We start from the raw sequence: 17,012 nt of genomic DNA on the forward strand, positions 1-17,012 counted from the left end.
CTCACCAGTGCTCCATTCACCATTTTGTGTACAAACACACTGGGGAAGAAATATTGACTTTACCCACGGGATGCCTTCTTAAATTATGAGGACCAAGTCACTGTCATTTATTTATTTGTTTGTTTGTTTGTTTATTGTGGCCACAGTGCAATAAGCAAGAAGGACCTTGTTAAATAGGCCTTCCGTAGGCCCACAATGGGAGCAGCGGTATTAAACGCAAGGACATCATTTCTTGTCCAGCAATGGGCCCACGGAAGCACTTGCACACCTCTTTGTTTGACATTTCATCCTGTACACGCAAGCCTACACACTAATCTACAATTTGAATTCTATTTTTGATTTTAAAATCTGTCGTACAAAAAAGTGAAAGTAAAACTCTACACAATTGATGACAATATTGCATTATTTATTTATAAGGCTTTTTTTTTGTTGCATAAAACTCGAAGGCAGCTGGTTTGAAAGAGGTGAGTTTTCTTAAAAAAATAGAACATATATGGAAGGATTCTCTTTCTCTGTTTCATGAAAAGGTTACATGGCGCTTCAAAATTCCAAATGGGTTTTACTGTATCGTATGTCCATATTTATGGGTAAAATAATGGCAATAATAGACTTCTAATTTTAGTGTGTGCGGGGGGGGGGAAGCTTTGCTAAATAATTGTATCATTGTGTAAAAACATATGTTTCCAGACAAAACCATCAAGATATGACTCATGTCCCCCTTTTTTTTCCCATGTAAAATGTTTAATTGTTTTGGCTGTCAATGTACTTTCAGTTTATTACATTCATTCTTCCTTTACTTAACAGGATTCAAATAATAATCGAACCGCATATTTTAATCTTCAATCCAGATCATTTCACGTCCAATCTCAGCATAAAATCTTGAAAATGCATATTTCTCATAATATTAGATTTGGGCACATTTGAAATAAACATATAAAGAAAGTATGATAATGATAAATAAATACAAATAATAAACTAAGATAACATAATATAATATAATGTAAACTAACGTATATTATCTGGCGAGTGATTTAACGTATAGCCTTATTTCTTTTTTAGATAAATAAAATCAACACACTATATAGCATTTTTTCCGATTGTATGTAGAAAATAAGACTCATTTGTGTATAAATATAGCGTCACCTCGTGACTCCGCCTACCCATAAACCCAGATGGGAGCATGGAGGGTAAAGAGGGCTACTCCTCCTCGCTGGTCCACTCCTCTTGCTCCATTCACAGGGAAGGCTGAAGACACTGAAGACAACCTCTTTTCTCCTTGAATGGACCAAACACTCCTCCACCCCAAAGCGAAGACCAGAGCCAGTTGTCCCCTTGCATTTTTCTTGACCGCCGCTTTACCATGAACTTGTGGAGTTTCCGTACAGTGTGGGGTATTTTCAAAAAGCTGATGGCCATCCACTGAACCAGACTTTGGAAAGACTGAACAAGCAACAAGGTGGATCTTTGGGGTCAAAAGGGCAGATTTATATTGAGGACCCTGAGAACATTTAACGGCAACTTCCATCTTTTTCTGGCTTTTGGTCCTGGACCACGATGGGTTCAGATCTCCGTGACCTGAACTCCCTGCTACCTCCGGTCCCAGCGGGGCCCAGTCCTAGCTGCACGGCCCTACCGGTCAGCACGGCCCCTCAGTGGGCTCCCGTCCTGGACTTCCACAACGCCACCTCCCCTTACTCATCTCTGGGAGCCCCTCACACGTCCCTCGGGCCGCACTCCTTCATCAAGCAGGAGCCAAGCTGGGGGAGCACGGGCGACCCCCACCACCTCGACTCGGATCCTCACTGCGGCCTGAGCGCCTTCACCGTCCACTTCTCGGGGCAGTTCACGGGCACGGGGGCCTGTCGGTACGGGGCCGCGTTCGGAGCGCCCCCTCCTGCGCCTCCCCCCTCCAGCCAACCTCCTTCAGTCGGTGGCCCGCATCATCACCAACCCCCCAGCAGGATGTTTAGCAACCCACCATACCTGACCAACTGCATGGACACACAGCCTGCCGTCCGCAACCAGACAGGTATACGCGGTATAGCATGTGTTTGCGTGTATGTGAATGCAAATTGCCAACGTGTAGCTCATCGTCTTAACATCACATCTATCCGAGACTTCACCTGTCTACAAGTTGCCTTTAGGACCTCCAATCCCTCGTTCACCTCAATCTCCCGATGTGTCACTGACTGTGCGATAAACAAGATTACACGGAAATACGATAAAAGCGACACCTCTACCTATAACTTTGTTTTGTGCAGGTCTGACGTCATGTATTAATAAGCCTTGTGCTATTCCAAATAAGGCAGCACAAGTTAAAAGAAAAGCAATGACAGATTACTTGGATGTGTGCACCGTACATCATTTAGCGCCACATTTGGCGTGACAGAATTGGAGCCAAAGGAACTGACCTGGACTGACTGAGCACATTATTAGGTACACGCCTACCTGCACAATCGTACAGCCGCAGTAAAAGTCGTGTCTAAAAATGTAATACTCAAGTTTCATTGATTATAACAGAGGGTATTAATTGAACAATATGCTTATTATTGTAGTCATAATTTGCATTGGTGTGGAACTGCGCTGCATCAAACTGGAATTAGTTTATTTGTTACTTTATTTAGCTACAGTAAGAGAGTAGAATTGCTGATCGGAATTACAATCGCAATAATAAACATTTGTGTTAAATAAATACCGCGCTGGCAGGGTTAATAAACACTGAGCATTATTACCTTTGCAAAGACAGAATTTGGGATGCAATTTATTTTTTAATTGGATCTTGTCAATATGGCGGATGAGTTATTGAAGTTCCGCACGACAAATTAAAATTCATTGAAGCGATTGCATCTGAAGATATTTTTTACCTCATTTTGACGCCAAACTGTGTAGGAGTGGACATTTTTTTTTTTTAGTGCCACTATGTTTTCTTTGTATGAATTTCAAAAATACTACCACTTTTTTGTCGAATGTCATATTACTTACTAAATATAATGTCGCTTCTGTTTCAATCCGATCAGGGAGGTGATGTTTAATGTTGCATCAACTAGAAGTGCCGTTCACACTGACATTGATCCAAATTCTTAATGTTTAAGTTCCAAAAGATTGGAATCGACTTTTATTTGCGTTCAACCAATCTCAATTGATTCAAATCGGAAGCATGAATGATCCCGACAAGGACATTTTCCTGCGTATAAAATCAAATGCAGTAACTAACAACTTAAGATTTCGCCATTTATTGCATATCTAACGGAAACCAATAAAGTATATTATTATGATTCTAGTGCAAACAATTTAGATATATATATTGTCCATGTTATCTTGATCTGTTTCTTCTGCACAAGCACAATAAGTTAGTTTTAAAGAAAGTAATTTGACACTTCCTGGTGGATTATGAAAACATTGTCATTTTATTCATTTATTCAAATTATTGCCTTTACTGCTTTTGAACTTATCGTATATTTACGTCAACTGGATTTAGCGACCAAATTATGATTTGACATCCAACAATTACACGTACACGTAAAACGTCAACAATGAGGTTCATATTCTCTTATGTGCTCATCTATTCCACAGACTCCGTCGCGCGGGGTAATGGATCTGTTTATCCGTGCCCAGTAGATTCATTAGTAATAACATGCTTATCAAGCAGATAATTTAGGAATAACATTATAATCAAAGCACGGAGCTGACCTCTAACCTGTTCTATCTGGTCCCTGCTGTGGCTGGACGAGCACACACAAACAAACCAACGGCAAGACTCGGGTCACACAGTAGAGCTGATAGTGGCGGAGGTTCACTCAGGGACCGGGGCATCAGCACAAAGACCCCCGCGGGCGTGCTTAATTCTGTCTGCATAATTTTTGTGTCAGTCAACATTTTGTCGGTTTTGGGAGTAACGAAGCATATAAGAGGATTTTCAAACTAAAGGAGGCACTGGTGTTCCTTATGAAAAAGGCACACACATGCACAGGGTGAGTGGAAAATGAAAAAATGTAACGCGTGTGTGTGTGTGTGTGTGTGTGTGCGTGCATCTGCGTGTAAGTGTGATTTATGGGAAAGTGTTCTGCCATTTAGTCAGTCATGAATTACATCTACTAGCGTCAGACAACAATTCAGTGTGTAGATGTGTTTATTTTATTACAATATTAATAATATTTAGATTTATAATAATAATAATAATGTGAAGTGTAAGCAATTGCTGTTCAAATGAGTTTAAATGGAAACATGACAAGATTTGCCTAAAATGACAGACCGTCAAAATGCAAAGTCTTACCAAGAATTAAAAAAAATTTATGATTGGTTCCAGAGAAACTGAGTATATAGGGGGGGTTTTGCAAAACATTTTTGTGCGATATTGCCTCTCGGAAATGCGGTCCTAAATGCCTTCAAATTAGAGTAAAGCAATGTAACTACATTATTTGTTAACATATCCTCAGCCAGTGTCGTACAAAGGGGCACCAACGCGCATTTGCACTCCACTGTCCTCCAACCTTTTAATTTTGTTGGCTACTCAGGGAACCCCTTCTCCGACTGGCTGTTAAGTTTCAGTTCAAAATATCCACCAATAAGGGGAAGACATTTCTAGGGGGTTCTCCAAGTTAACGTGTCAGAATTACTGTGATGTTTCATATGGCGTCACTCGCCCTAAAAACCCAACGTAAATAGCACAAATTTGAAGATTATTGGTGAGAAGAATAGGTTATGTTCTTTAATCATCAATTGTGTTTTCATGAATTGATTTGTTATGGAGTGCTTTTTTTTATTGTATTTTTTTTTTTTTTTTTTTTTTAGAAAATTCCACAAAGATGATGGCCTCATATTCCATTGCTAGTTTAAACACTCTAAAAACTATGAGGATTTAATATTGTGTTTCAACTACAGAACAATATTGGACATATATTATGTAATACGGTATGTACTGACATAAAGTCAATATCGTGGTATCGGGAGATGAGCTCTTTGGTCATGGACACAAATGGACTAATTATTACATTGTCCGTTCAACACTAACTTTGTGTGTCTTCCCTGCAGGTTACAGCACAGTTGCGTTCGATGGCGCCAGCAATTACGGTCACACTCCAACTCACCCCGGCTCGCAGTTCTCCAACCACTCCTTCAAACACGAAGACACCTTAGTTCATCAGAACGCCATTGGTATGTTTGACACTGAAATCAATGCGTCACGGCCTCAAGAGAGTAAAGCAGATATTTAGCTGAATATGTATTTAGAGTGAGTGGGGCGCACAAACGCATCTGTGAGGCCGCCGATTCCACCGCGGGGATGTCTTCTGACGTCTCCACGGTGACCTGGCCTGTCAGAAGAATAAATCAGCCACATCCTGACTCACAAACTCCCTCGGCTTCTCCTCTCAGCCACTCTTTCATCCACCCACCTATCCCATTAAAAACACTCAGCGTATGTTGTTGGTGATTAATGAAAAGTGTGTTTTTTTGCGCATGTTATGTCATTGCGCCAGTACAATTCGGGGCAGCTTTGCGGAAGAAATAAGTAACACTTTCGGAGCTGGGAGAGCAATTGGAATGCAGGGAAGTGTCAAGGGACCAATTCACTCGAGACGGGGAGCAGACACAGGAGAAAAAAAAGAACAAGATTTGTGGATAAAAATCGCAAAAAAATGGATGAATATCTTAAAGAGGACTAACATAACGGAATTTGAAATCCAACATTGCTCCCCATTGACTCTGGAAACTTCAAGGTTGAATACAATTGCTAACGTGACCTCCCATTTATTCGGATATTGAATCCAATTCACTAATAGAAAATAAAAATAAAAATAATCCATTCCGAGGTCGAACTGTTCACATCATAAAATCGTTATTACACTGAACAAGTATTTTTAAAAATCAAGAATTCTTGATAGAGCATAAAAGTGAAATACTAAGTCAACGACTACTGGTAAACCGTAAAAACAAATAAACAGCCTTTCTTTTAATGAGGCAGATGCAATGGTTTGGTGACTGGATTTTTTTATTTTTACTTGTCACACGTGTGCCAACGGTTAACCACTGTCAAACAACAATAATTCAACACTCCGTGGAGGTCGTCCGTTTACGATGGTCCTGACATACGACGAGGTTAGGAGCGGCGCACAATGATCTCGATTATGCAGTGGAGTAAGAATACAGCGACACACGGCACGAGAATGCACACTCACTTAGCGGCGTACTTTGTGTTTACATTTTTTTTGCTTACTCTATGGCCGAGAAATGTTTTTCATACAAATACAGTCGTTACTGAAGTCATGACTTACAAATTTGGGTTACGGAGGAAGAGAACTCCGTCGTTACCCGAAGGCACCCTTGGCAACTTCGATAAGTGCTTATACTTCACATACAGTATCTTTCGCTGTGTGTATTTCTTCTTCTCGTCTCGTGTTTGTCTTTTCTCAATACCCCCCTTGTTTAGGGTATACTCAAAGCAATATTTCATTTACAAGCATGTTCACAACCAGAGGCTCACATGAAGATAACTGACCATGTTCCTGACGTCAATAAGTAGGCCACGCCCAATAAAGGCACAGATTATTCATTCATAAAAATGTATGAAGCCGGTTTATTTCTTCACCTTCTCTCATATGTTTTATGATGTTGATTACATTACAGTGCTATTTTTCTTTATTTAAAACCAGTGTTGGGAAGATTACTCATTACTATTATTACTAATTACAAGTTACCCTATTGAAAATGTAATAGTAGTTTAACTATTTCAATTAATTTCTCAAAGTAATGTAACTAATTACATTTGGTATGGTAGTTTTCTTGATTTTGAATTAATATATCAACAGGACCCTTGAATGTTTCCTCTACAAAAGTGCATTAAAACCATAGATTATTATTTTAGAATTAACCACATATTTTTTATTTACACAAATAGAAAAACGATAACAAAACATGATGAAATATTAATAAGAATAAAAATGTGTGTTGTTTTATACATATATATATGTGTGGGGGTGTGTGTGCGTGCGTGCGTGCGTGTGTGTGTGTGTGTTTGCAGCATGTGGGAAAACATGACACCATGTTGACCTAATGACAAATGTGCACAATTTAAACAATATCACCTCATATGACAACCCAGATAATGGAATGTTAAAAAACTGATAAAACAGTTATAACCTTTTAAAAATGACAGACAAACTAAATATTGCATCACAAGGTGGCGCTTCAAGGTCGTATTTGGAAAAATATGTCATGTTTGAGACGACAGCAGACTGGCACATGACCAGAGAGAGCCATTCACAAGCGTCAGCTTTAGAAGGATGAAGTGATTAGTTGTTTTTCCAAAATGTAACAAAAAATTTCATCATGGAAATTTTCAAAAACAACTGGAATTGAATTACACATTTACTCCCACTAATGTCATGGATTTCATTTTTGAAACATTTTGTAAATTTTGTAATCTCTTTACATGAAGTTACTACCCCCAACACTGGTCACTAGTAGTGTTAGCTGGGATGAGGTCTAGCTACCACTTATCATCAATAGGATAAGTGGTATAGAAAATTAATGGATGGGAGCATTACTTGTTCATGGAACAAATGGAATTCATATGTCAAGGTATCACTGTACGCTGAGGCTTCTCAAACAGAAATTTTGAGTGATTTGTTACAAAACATGTTACTGTGTCATTCAACTTAAGCAGTTCCACTTTATAGAATTTCATCTAAATTTCAAGAAGATGCTGGCAGAAATACGGGGTCAATCTACCGAAACCTGACCATTTGCTTGTTGTAACTCTCAAAATTAACTCTAAAATCAGATAATACGCATATTAAACTACTCAAAATGTGTGCTGACCCATCTCAGGCAACTTTTGGTTTTATGTCATTGTTTTAACTCCTCATTTGAGTAATACTGAAAACTGAAAGTAACAGGAGTGAGTTTTCTTCAAAGGATTGGCAAATGCATGTAATATACGCACATGGCATTTATGGTAATGTTGCATCTTGCATGAAGCATTTTGAAACTGAGCACATAACAGTAATTCAACCCAAAATTGTATTTTAAAAATGCACTGGAGGCCTGACATCCGTGGAAGATAGGGCCCAAGCATGACCGTAAATAGTGAAAATCCACGAATAATTGATGCCCCCGTATTGCCGCGAAAAGAAAAGAAACAATTCTGAACAAAACACAAATAAGCAGGGGGGTCAGGGCAAAAAAAAAAAAAAACAGTGAGTAACCGGGAGTTTCTGAGAATAGCTGGGGTAATATACCCCTCAAAAAATCCACAAATAAGTGAATTCGCAAATGCCAAAGTGCGAATATGTGACGGTCCACTGCAAACAAATAACATCAAATAAATCATTGAGGTAAAGGTAGGGACTGTACCACGATTTGAATCATCCTCATCATACCGGTCGTTGAAATAGCAAATAAACTGAAAAATATACAAGTAAACTTACTTTTGCCCTTCCCATGGCCTGCAGACCATATGAACGATAGAAGTTACAACTTTCTTTGAACCATGTGATTTGTGGAATATACCGAGTTTTTCAGAAGGGTTCATGTGACAGGGCAACAGGAGTCAGTAAAAACTTTTTTTTTTCTTTTTTTTTAATGTGTGTCTCTATATGTATGTGTATATGTATAGCAGAGCAGCAGTATCCCGTGCCCCCTTCTATGTATGGATGTCACACCCCTTCAGACAGCTGTACAGGCAGCCAGGCTCTGCTGCTGAGGAACCCTTACAACAGGTAATACACCCATTCACACACTTAGATAGAGAATGTACACATCCAGTACGTACACCGTCATGATGCTGGCCCGACGTGCAAAATCTATTTTGATGAGAAAGCGGCAATTAAAGGCGGGAATGTTTTGCGACTATTGTTCCATGCGAGGAGGTGGTCATTCAGTGAACGGCGGCAGGATGCAGTTTGAACAGGATGTTCACCTTCAGGACAGGTCTCTGTGCCTTTGCAGCTTTCCTCTCGGTCTTCTCGAATTTCCTTTTATGACGGTTGTATATGCAAGCATGCCCAGACATATAATGGACGATTTCAAGAAGTGTTGGTGATGTGTGGATTAAATGTCGATTCTGGCACCAATGGCAGGGAGTAGAAACTACAAAAAAATATTTATTATTATATTATTTTTCTCATCCAAAAGTGTTACAATTAAAACACTGGACTATGGTGATGGTAAAGCCTACATATTCACCTACATAATCATTCATTAAAAGTATGTTTGATAAGGTTGTTGCCACTGCAATTGGTTTACAGTATTCAAGTATTCTTTTTTTTCACAATAAATGACTGCTAATTCCAAGTGATTTTTTTTTTAATCAATATAATTTTTGTGATTTAAACAGAAAAAGACCAGTTCAAGCATAACATTTTAGCATTGTCATTGTTTTTTAGACTTGCGGTGCATCATGAAGTGCGTTTAGGATGAGAAATTCTTTACATTCCTGCTTATATTTGTCAGGAAGAGTTTTGCTATGTACTGTATGTATTCCTCTTGACGTTTGCTTTTGCTGTCCAGTGTTTGATTTTTTATGGTGAACTCATGGAAAGTAAAGTAAATCAAAAAACAAAAAAAATCAAACCATTATTATTTATCAGTCACATTGTATTATGGCTTGTTCTATTTATTCTCCCTCCTAGTGAGATGTGTGTGTGTGTCTATTTTGAAGACATCCAGTTACTATTAGTTGCATGATAAAGATGATCACATATTGTGATTATTATAGCTTCCTGGGTTATTGTAGTTTTCAGACATTTTAATTAATTAGCTCAATTTGTAAATTAAATGAGATTTGTAGAAATTTATTTAGACCACAATCTTGTATTTGATTAAACCTAAACCAAAATATGCTGTAGCCACAAATCCATTCCAAATATGAAATACAGACCGTTGAGTAAGTGTTGAGCGACCTAAAAAAATATGGTGCCATGTTATGTAGACATTTTCTTAGAACATGACTACTTAATAAATGCAGCATTAGAACGTCAGAACTCTATGAATCCCACAGTTGGATTTGTGTGCGTGCATGTGAGTGTGTGTGCGCATGCACGTGCGTGCGTGCGCGCATTGCACGTGCGTGTTTGCTGAGAAGATATGGCACATGTTTACGACAAAGACGGCCAGCAGACCTCCAAGTTCATGTTCACCCCCATTTCTCTTTCACAGACACACACACACATACACACACACACACACACGAGTTGAAGTGGTTTTCTCATCTTGCAGCCTGGTACTAGTAGGGCTGTATTCAATCTGGATGTTGTCAACTCGGCCCACTCGGTCCACGTGAAAGAAAAACATGCTGGTGTTATATTAGTATAATTTAATGCGAGGCTGTAAATTCTGTGTGTTTTTAATAGCCTCTATTCTGAGACAGGGCCTTGTGAATTGGTGCACTTCTTTATCCGCACGACATTTTCGACAGTTTCTATTCAGCTACCAAGTACAAAAAACAAAACAAAAAAAAACTTTAAAAAAAATCTCTATTATGAACCCTGCCATTTAGATGACAAAAGTGAGTTCTTTCTCATGACCAGCATGGGGACAGGATATTCAGGTAAGGGACAAATTGTGATGAAATTGACACCAAATTCATACTACTCCATGACACAGTGTGCAGTAGTTTTCCATTATTGTATAATGCAGTGATGCCCAGCGACTGGTTGGCGATCAGTTCAGGGTGTACCCCGCCTCTTGCCCTGAGATAGCTGGGCTCGGCTCCAGCACACCCCGCGACACTAGTGAGGATAAGTAGTACGGAAGATGAATGAATCAATGCAGTGACTCCTGACCAGTGTGGTGAGACAGTATCCCTTTTCACTGAAATGGTCCAAAAATTATTATGTATCTACTTCAAAAAAACGCGTTCATCTATCTATGTGTGCAACATAGTCAAGATCAGAGAACCAAGGCAAATAAGACATATATAAATTAGATGATAAAACCTCAATGCTGCTAAAGTGAGTGGTGTGACCCTGAGTATTGTGTGTGTGTGTGTGTGTGTGTGTGTGTGTGTGTGTGCATGTGCATGTTTGTGGGGCGTCAGAGTTAAGGTGGGTAGAGGACAGAAGAGGTAGAGGGGGCAGAGTGGGCAGAGAGTTCAGATTCCTGACAGCCTGATAAATAAAACTGTCTTTGAGTCAGCGAGTCCTGGCCCGCAGACTCCGCAGTCTCCTCCCTGATGGCAGCAGACTGAAGAGGCTGTGTGATGGATGGGTGGCATCCCCCATTATGCGGTGGGCTTTGTGGGTGAGGCGGGTGCTGTAAATGTCCTGCAAGGAGGGAAAAGAGGGTCCGATAATCTTCACAGCTGCCCTCACTATGCGATTGAGAGTCTTGAGGCAGGATGCGGTGCAGGCTCCGTACCACACAGTGATGCAGTTGGTCAGGATGCTCTCTATGGTCCCTCTGTAGAACGACCACATGATTGGGGTCGGGGCTCTGGCTCTTCTCAGCTTGCACAGGAAGTAGAGATGCTGGTGAGATTTCTTGGCCAGTGATAAGGTGTTGCTGGTTGAGGAGAGGTCCTCTGTGATGTGCACTCCCAGGAACTTGCTGCGTACTCTCTCCACCGCAGCACCATTGATGGTTTGGTCAGGGGAGCATGCTGGGAGTGCGCTCTCCCGAATTCCACAACAATCTCCTTGGTTTTTTCCACGTTCAGGGAGAGATTGTTGTCCGTGCACCACCCAGCCAGGCGGCTCACCTCACTCCTGTAGTCTGTTTCGTCCCCGTTGCTGATGAGACCCACCACAGTTGTGTCATCTGCAAACTTGATGAAGAGGTTGGAGCTGTATCCCAGTGTGCCGTCATAGGTCAACAGGGTGAAGAGGAAGGGACTCAACACACAACCTTGAGGAGCCCCTGTGTTCAAAGTGACCCGTACTGCTTGTGGTCTCCCTGTCAGGATGTCAAGCAGCCAGTTGCACATCGAAGTGTTGAGCGCCAGCTGGTCCAGTTTGTAGATGAGTTGTTGAGGGATGATGCTATTGAATGCTGATCTGAACTCTTTGAACAGCAGTCTGACACATGAGTCCTTAGAGTCCAGGTGTGTGAGGGCAGAATGGAGGGCAGTGGAGACGGTGTCATCGGTGGACCGGTTGGACCGATATGCAAACTGGAAGGGGTCCAGGGGGGTGGGGGTGATGTATCTATTGTTCATTTATCGATGATTTGTTTAAATTATTATTCTGTTATTTAGTGTATTTATGTTTTATTTTTTCTAAATATATAATCTACAGCGGTACGGTGGGCGACTGGTTAGAGCGTCAGCCTCACAGTTCTGAGGACCCGGGTTCAATCCCCGGCCCCGCCTGTGTGGAGTTTGCATGTTCTCCCCGTGCCTGCGTGGGTTTTCTCTGGGCACTCCGGTTTCCTCCCACATCCCAAAAACATGCATGAATTGGAGACTCTAAATTGCCCGTAGGCATGACTGTGAGTGCGAATGGTTGTTTGTTCCTATGTGCCCTGCGATTGGCTGGCAACCAGTTCGGGGTGTACCCCGCCTCCTGCCCGATGACAGCTGGGATAGGCTCCAGCACGCCCGCGACCCTAGTGAGGAGAAGCGGCTCAGAAAATGGATGGATGGATATAATCTACAACACTTTGATACAGCTGCAGGTGTTTTTTTTAAGTGCTCTAGAAATACAGTTGAATTGAGTTGAGTTGAGTTACAACCCCAATTCCAATGAAGTTGGGACATTGTGTTAAACATAAATAAAAACAGAATACAATGATTTGTAAATCATGTTCGACCTATATTTAATTGAATACACTACAAAGACAAGATATTTAATGTTCAAACTGATAAACTTTTTTGTTTTTAGCAAATAATCATTAAGTTAGAATTTTATGGCTGCAACACTGGGACAGGGTCATGTTTATCTCTGTGTTACATCACCTTTTCTAAATAACAACATTTAATAAACGTTTGGGAACTGAGGACCCTAATTGTTGAAGCTTTGTAGGTGGAATTCTTTCCCATTCTTCCTTGATGTACACATTCAGCTGTTCAACAGTCCGGGGTCTCCGTTGTCGTATTTTATGCTTCAATACGTGCCACACATTTTCAATGGGAGACAGGTCTGGACTGCAGGCAGGCCAGTCTAGTACCCGCACTCTTTTACTATGAAGCCACGCTGTTGTAACACGTGCATAATGTGGTTTGCCATTGTCTTGCTGAAATAAGCAGGGGCGTCCATGAAAAAGACGTTGCTTGGATGGCAGCATATGTTTCTCCAAAACCTATATGTAACTTTCAGCATTAATGGTGCCTTCACAGATGTGTAAGTTACCCATGCCAATGGCACTAACACACCCCCATACCATCACAGATGCTGGGTTTTGAACTTTGGGTCCATAAGAGTCCGGATGGTTCTTTTCCTCTTTGGCCCGGAGGACACGACGTCCACAATTTCCAAAAACAATTTGAAATGCGGACTCGTCGGAGCACAGAACACTTTTCCACTTTGCATCAGTCCATTTTAGATGAGCTCGGGCCCAGAGAAGCCGGCGGCGTTTCTGGGTGTTGTTGATAAATAGCTTTTGCTTTGCATAGTAGAGTTTCAAGTTGCACTTACGGATGTAGCGCCAAACTTTATTTACTGACATTGGTTGTCTGAAGTGTTCCTCAGCCCATGTGGTGATATCCTTTACACATTGATGTCAGTTTTTGATGCAGTGCCGCCTGAGGGATCGACGGTCACAGGCATTTGATATTGGTTTTCGGCCTTGCCGCTTAGATGCAGTGATTTCTCCAGATTCTCTGAACCTTTTGATGATATTATGGATCGTATATGATGAAATCCCTAAATTCCTTGCAATTGTACATTGAGCAACATTGTCCTTAAACTGTTCAACGATATTCTTCACAAAGAGGTGAACCTCGCCCCATCTTTGCTTTGAATGACTGACCAATACCCTATCATAGCACCCACCTGTTCCCAATTCACCTGTGTTCACCTGTGGGATGTTCCTACCAAGTGTTTGATGAGCATTGCTCAACTTTCTCAGTCTTTTTCGCCACCTGTCCCAGCTTTTTTGGAACGTGTTGCAGCCATAAAATTCTAAGTTAATGATTATTTTCTAAAAACAATCAAGTTTATCAGTTTGAACATTAAATATCTTGTCTTTGTAGTGTATTCAATTAAATATTGGTTGAACATGATTCGCAAATCATTGTATTCTGTTTTTATTTATGTTTAACACAACGTCCCAAAGCGGCACGGTGGACGAATGGTTAGAGCGTCAGCCTCGCAGTTCTGAGGACCGGAGTTCAATCCCCGGCCCCGCCTGTGTGGAGTTTGCCTGTTTCCCCCCGTGCCTGCGTGGGTTTTCTCTGGGCACTCCGGTTTCCTCCCACATCCCAAAAACATGCATTAATTGGAGACTCTAAATTGCCCGTAGGTGTGACTGTGAGTGCGAATGGTTGTTTGTTTGTATGTGCCCTGCGATTGGCTGGCAACCAGTTCAGGGCGTACCCCGCCTCCTGCCCGATGATAGCTGGGATAGGCTCCAGCACGCCCGCGATCCTAGTGAGGAGAAGCGGCTCAGAAAAGGGATGGATGGATGGACAACGTCCCAACTTCATAGGAATAGGGGTTCTAAATGTTCTTCCCCTAGATGGTGGAAGGATCAATTAACCTGTGTCTTGGCTAAATAAAGCGGAAACACTTGTCGAGTTAACAATATCTGCTTGCTTTTTCATCATTTAATAGCAAGAGGGATATTGTTTAGAAACTAATAGGATTTAGGTTACACACCAAGCTTTGGAAAAACATTGAGATGTCAAAAGGACATGCTGTTTCAATATGTTTACTTATTCAATCTTCAGTTGCAACATTGAATCTTATGTCCAGCATCAATATCAACTACACTCTGCTGCCTTTGCGGCCCCACTGTATGGTAAAATAGTAGCTATGCAATGAGGAGCGGACCGCACATCGCTTCTGCACATCTATCCAGATTGTTTGCAGGTTGCAGGCGATGTATACGGGAAGCTGTAAATCCACCATGCATGCATGCACATATAAGTGCTAGCATCCAAGGTCACAATGATGCCTATTAACTTTGTTCCATTCATGTTGCTTGTGAATTCAGCTGTCTTGTGGAGTATATTTTCTTTTTTAACCTCAAGTCATGACTCAAGGTGCATGTGTACGTGCATGTGTGTTATTATTTGTCACCAGTGTTCTGTAACATCACAAAGGGACACTTACCCTACTACTCTCCTCCAGTCTTGGCAAGTCCTTTGCCCAGCTCATGAGATTATTATTATTATTATAATTTTTTTTTTTTCTACATCTTGTCTGTCCTCCACAGTGGTGAAAATTTATATCAAATTACCTCTCAGTTGGAGTGTGTGGCTTTGAACCCTGTCAATACACTGGCACCCACCGTGAAGAGGTAGGAACTCATCCATCGCTCTCTTTACGAAGCAGCAGCCAGTCTGTTAAAGTGCAGTGAAAGAGTATTGGCCCCCTTTTCAAATTCTTATATTTTGGCATAGTTCCCCCACTTTAATGTTTAAGATCATCAAACAAATGTAAATTTCAGACAACGGTAACCCAAGTCAACATAAAATGGAGTTTATAAATTGTGATCTTTTTTTTTATTATTATTATTTTTAATGTGGAAAAAGTAATGCAAACCCCCAATTCAACTTCTGAATAGCTTAAAAAAAACAAAATGAAGGTTTTGGAGTGGCCTAGTCAAAGTCCGGACTTGAATCCGATTCAGATGCTTTGTCATGACCTTAAAAAGGTCCTTTAGCAAGTTGTGTACATTTTAACAAATACTGCACTGTATATTTCAAATAGGTTTATATGTCAATTGATATTTCACTATGACAGAGTGGACGTGCTCACAACATTCAACTACATACATTAAAATGACTAAACATACGTGTAAATATTTACTCTGCAACCAGCCACTGTTTCAGCCTCCATTGAAGAAAGAAAAAATGTTGGAAGTGATGTAACTGAAAACATCCATTTCTTAAAGGGTCAGTTACCCTATTATGAAAGGGTGGCCAACTATTTTATATGTTCAAAATTATCATGAAAATACAATAGAATAATCGTGATTAAAATGACTTATTTGATCAAATAACATTTCTGGAAAATAAAACCATTTTTTTTTTTTATTATGTACAACCCCAATTCCAATGAAGTTGGGACGCTGTGTTAAACATAAATAAAAACAGAATACAATGATTTTCAAATCATGTCCAACCTATATTTAATTGAATACATTACAAAGACAAGATATTTAATGTTCAAACTGATAAACTTGATTGTTTTGAGCAAATAATCATTAACTTAGAATTTTATGGCTGCAACACGTTCCAAAAAAGCTGGGACAGGTGGCAAAAAGACTGAGAAAGTTGAGGAATGCTCATCAAACACCTGTTTGGAACATGCCACAGGTGAACAGGCTAATTTGGAACAAGTGGGTGCCATGATTGGGTAGAAAAGGAGCTTCCCTGAATTGCTCAGTCATTCACAAGCAAAGATGGGGCGAGGTTCACCTCTTTGTGAACAAGTGTGTGAGAGAATAGTTGAACAGTTTAAGGACAATGTTCCTCAACGTACACTTGCAAGGAATTTAGGGATTTCATCATTTACGGTCCATAATATCCTCAAAAGGTTCAGAGAATCTGGAGAAATCACTGCATGTAAGCGGCAAGGCCGAAAACCAACATTGAATGCCCGTGACCTTCGATACTTCAGGCGGCACTGCATCAAAAAACGACATCAATTTGTAAAGGATATCACCACATGGGCTCAGGAACACTTCAGAAAACCAATGTCAGTAAATACAGTTCGGCGCTACAACCGTAAGTGCAACTTGAAACTCTACTATGCAAAGGAAAAGCCATTTATCAACAACACCCAGAAACGCCGCCGGCTTCTCTGGGCCCGAGCTCATCTAAGATGGACTGATGCAAAGTGGAAAAGTGTTCTGTGGTCCGACGAGTCCACATTTCAAATTGTATTTGGAAATTGTGGAAGCCGTGTCCTCCG

General features: G+C 40.7%; 1 protein-coding gene across 3 annotated transcripts in view; it reads left to right on the forward strand.

Moving 5' to 3' along the window:
- The first annotated feature begins 1,181 nt into the window (after positions 1–1,181).
- The window catches only part of wt1a (WT1 transcription factor a), a 41,114-nt gene continuing 25,283 nt past the window's right edge, over positions 1,182–17,012 (forward strand). The window contains exons 1-3 of one of the 3 annotated variants that reach the window (XM_061773912.1): positions 1,182–2,029; positions 5,032–5,154; positions 8,615–8,717. In XM_061773912.1, the coding sequence (XP_061629896.1) occupies positions 1,555–2,029; positions 5,032–5,154; positions 8,615–8,717 (701 nt within the window). In that variant the 5' untranslated portion in view covers positions 1,182–1,554. Of the gene's footprint in view, positions 2,030–3,843; positions 3,972–5,031; positions 5,155–8,614; positions 8,718–17,012 lie in introns of those variants that run through there. The other 2 variants (XM_061773911.1, XM_061773913.1) reach the window with 2 other exon arrangements.

The sequence above is a fragment of the Phyllopteryx taeniolatus genome, chromosome 5 (assembly GCF_024500385.1).
Source record: "Phyllopteryx taeniolatus isolate TA_2022b chromosome 5, UOR_Ptae_1.2, whole genome shotgun sequence".
NCBI classification, from domain to species: Eukaryota; Metazoa; Chordata; class Actinopteri; order Syngnathiformes; family Syngnathidae; genus Phyllopteryx; species Phyllopteryx taeniolatus.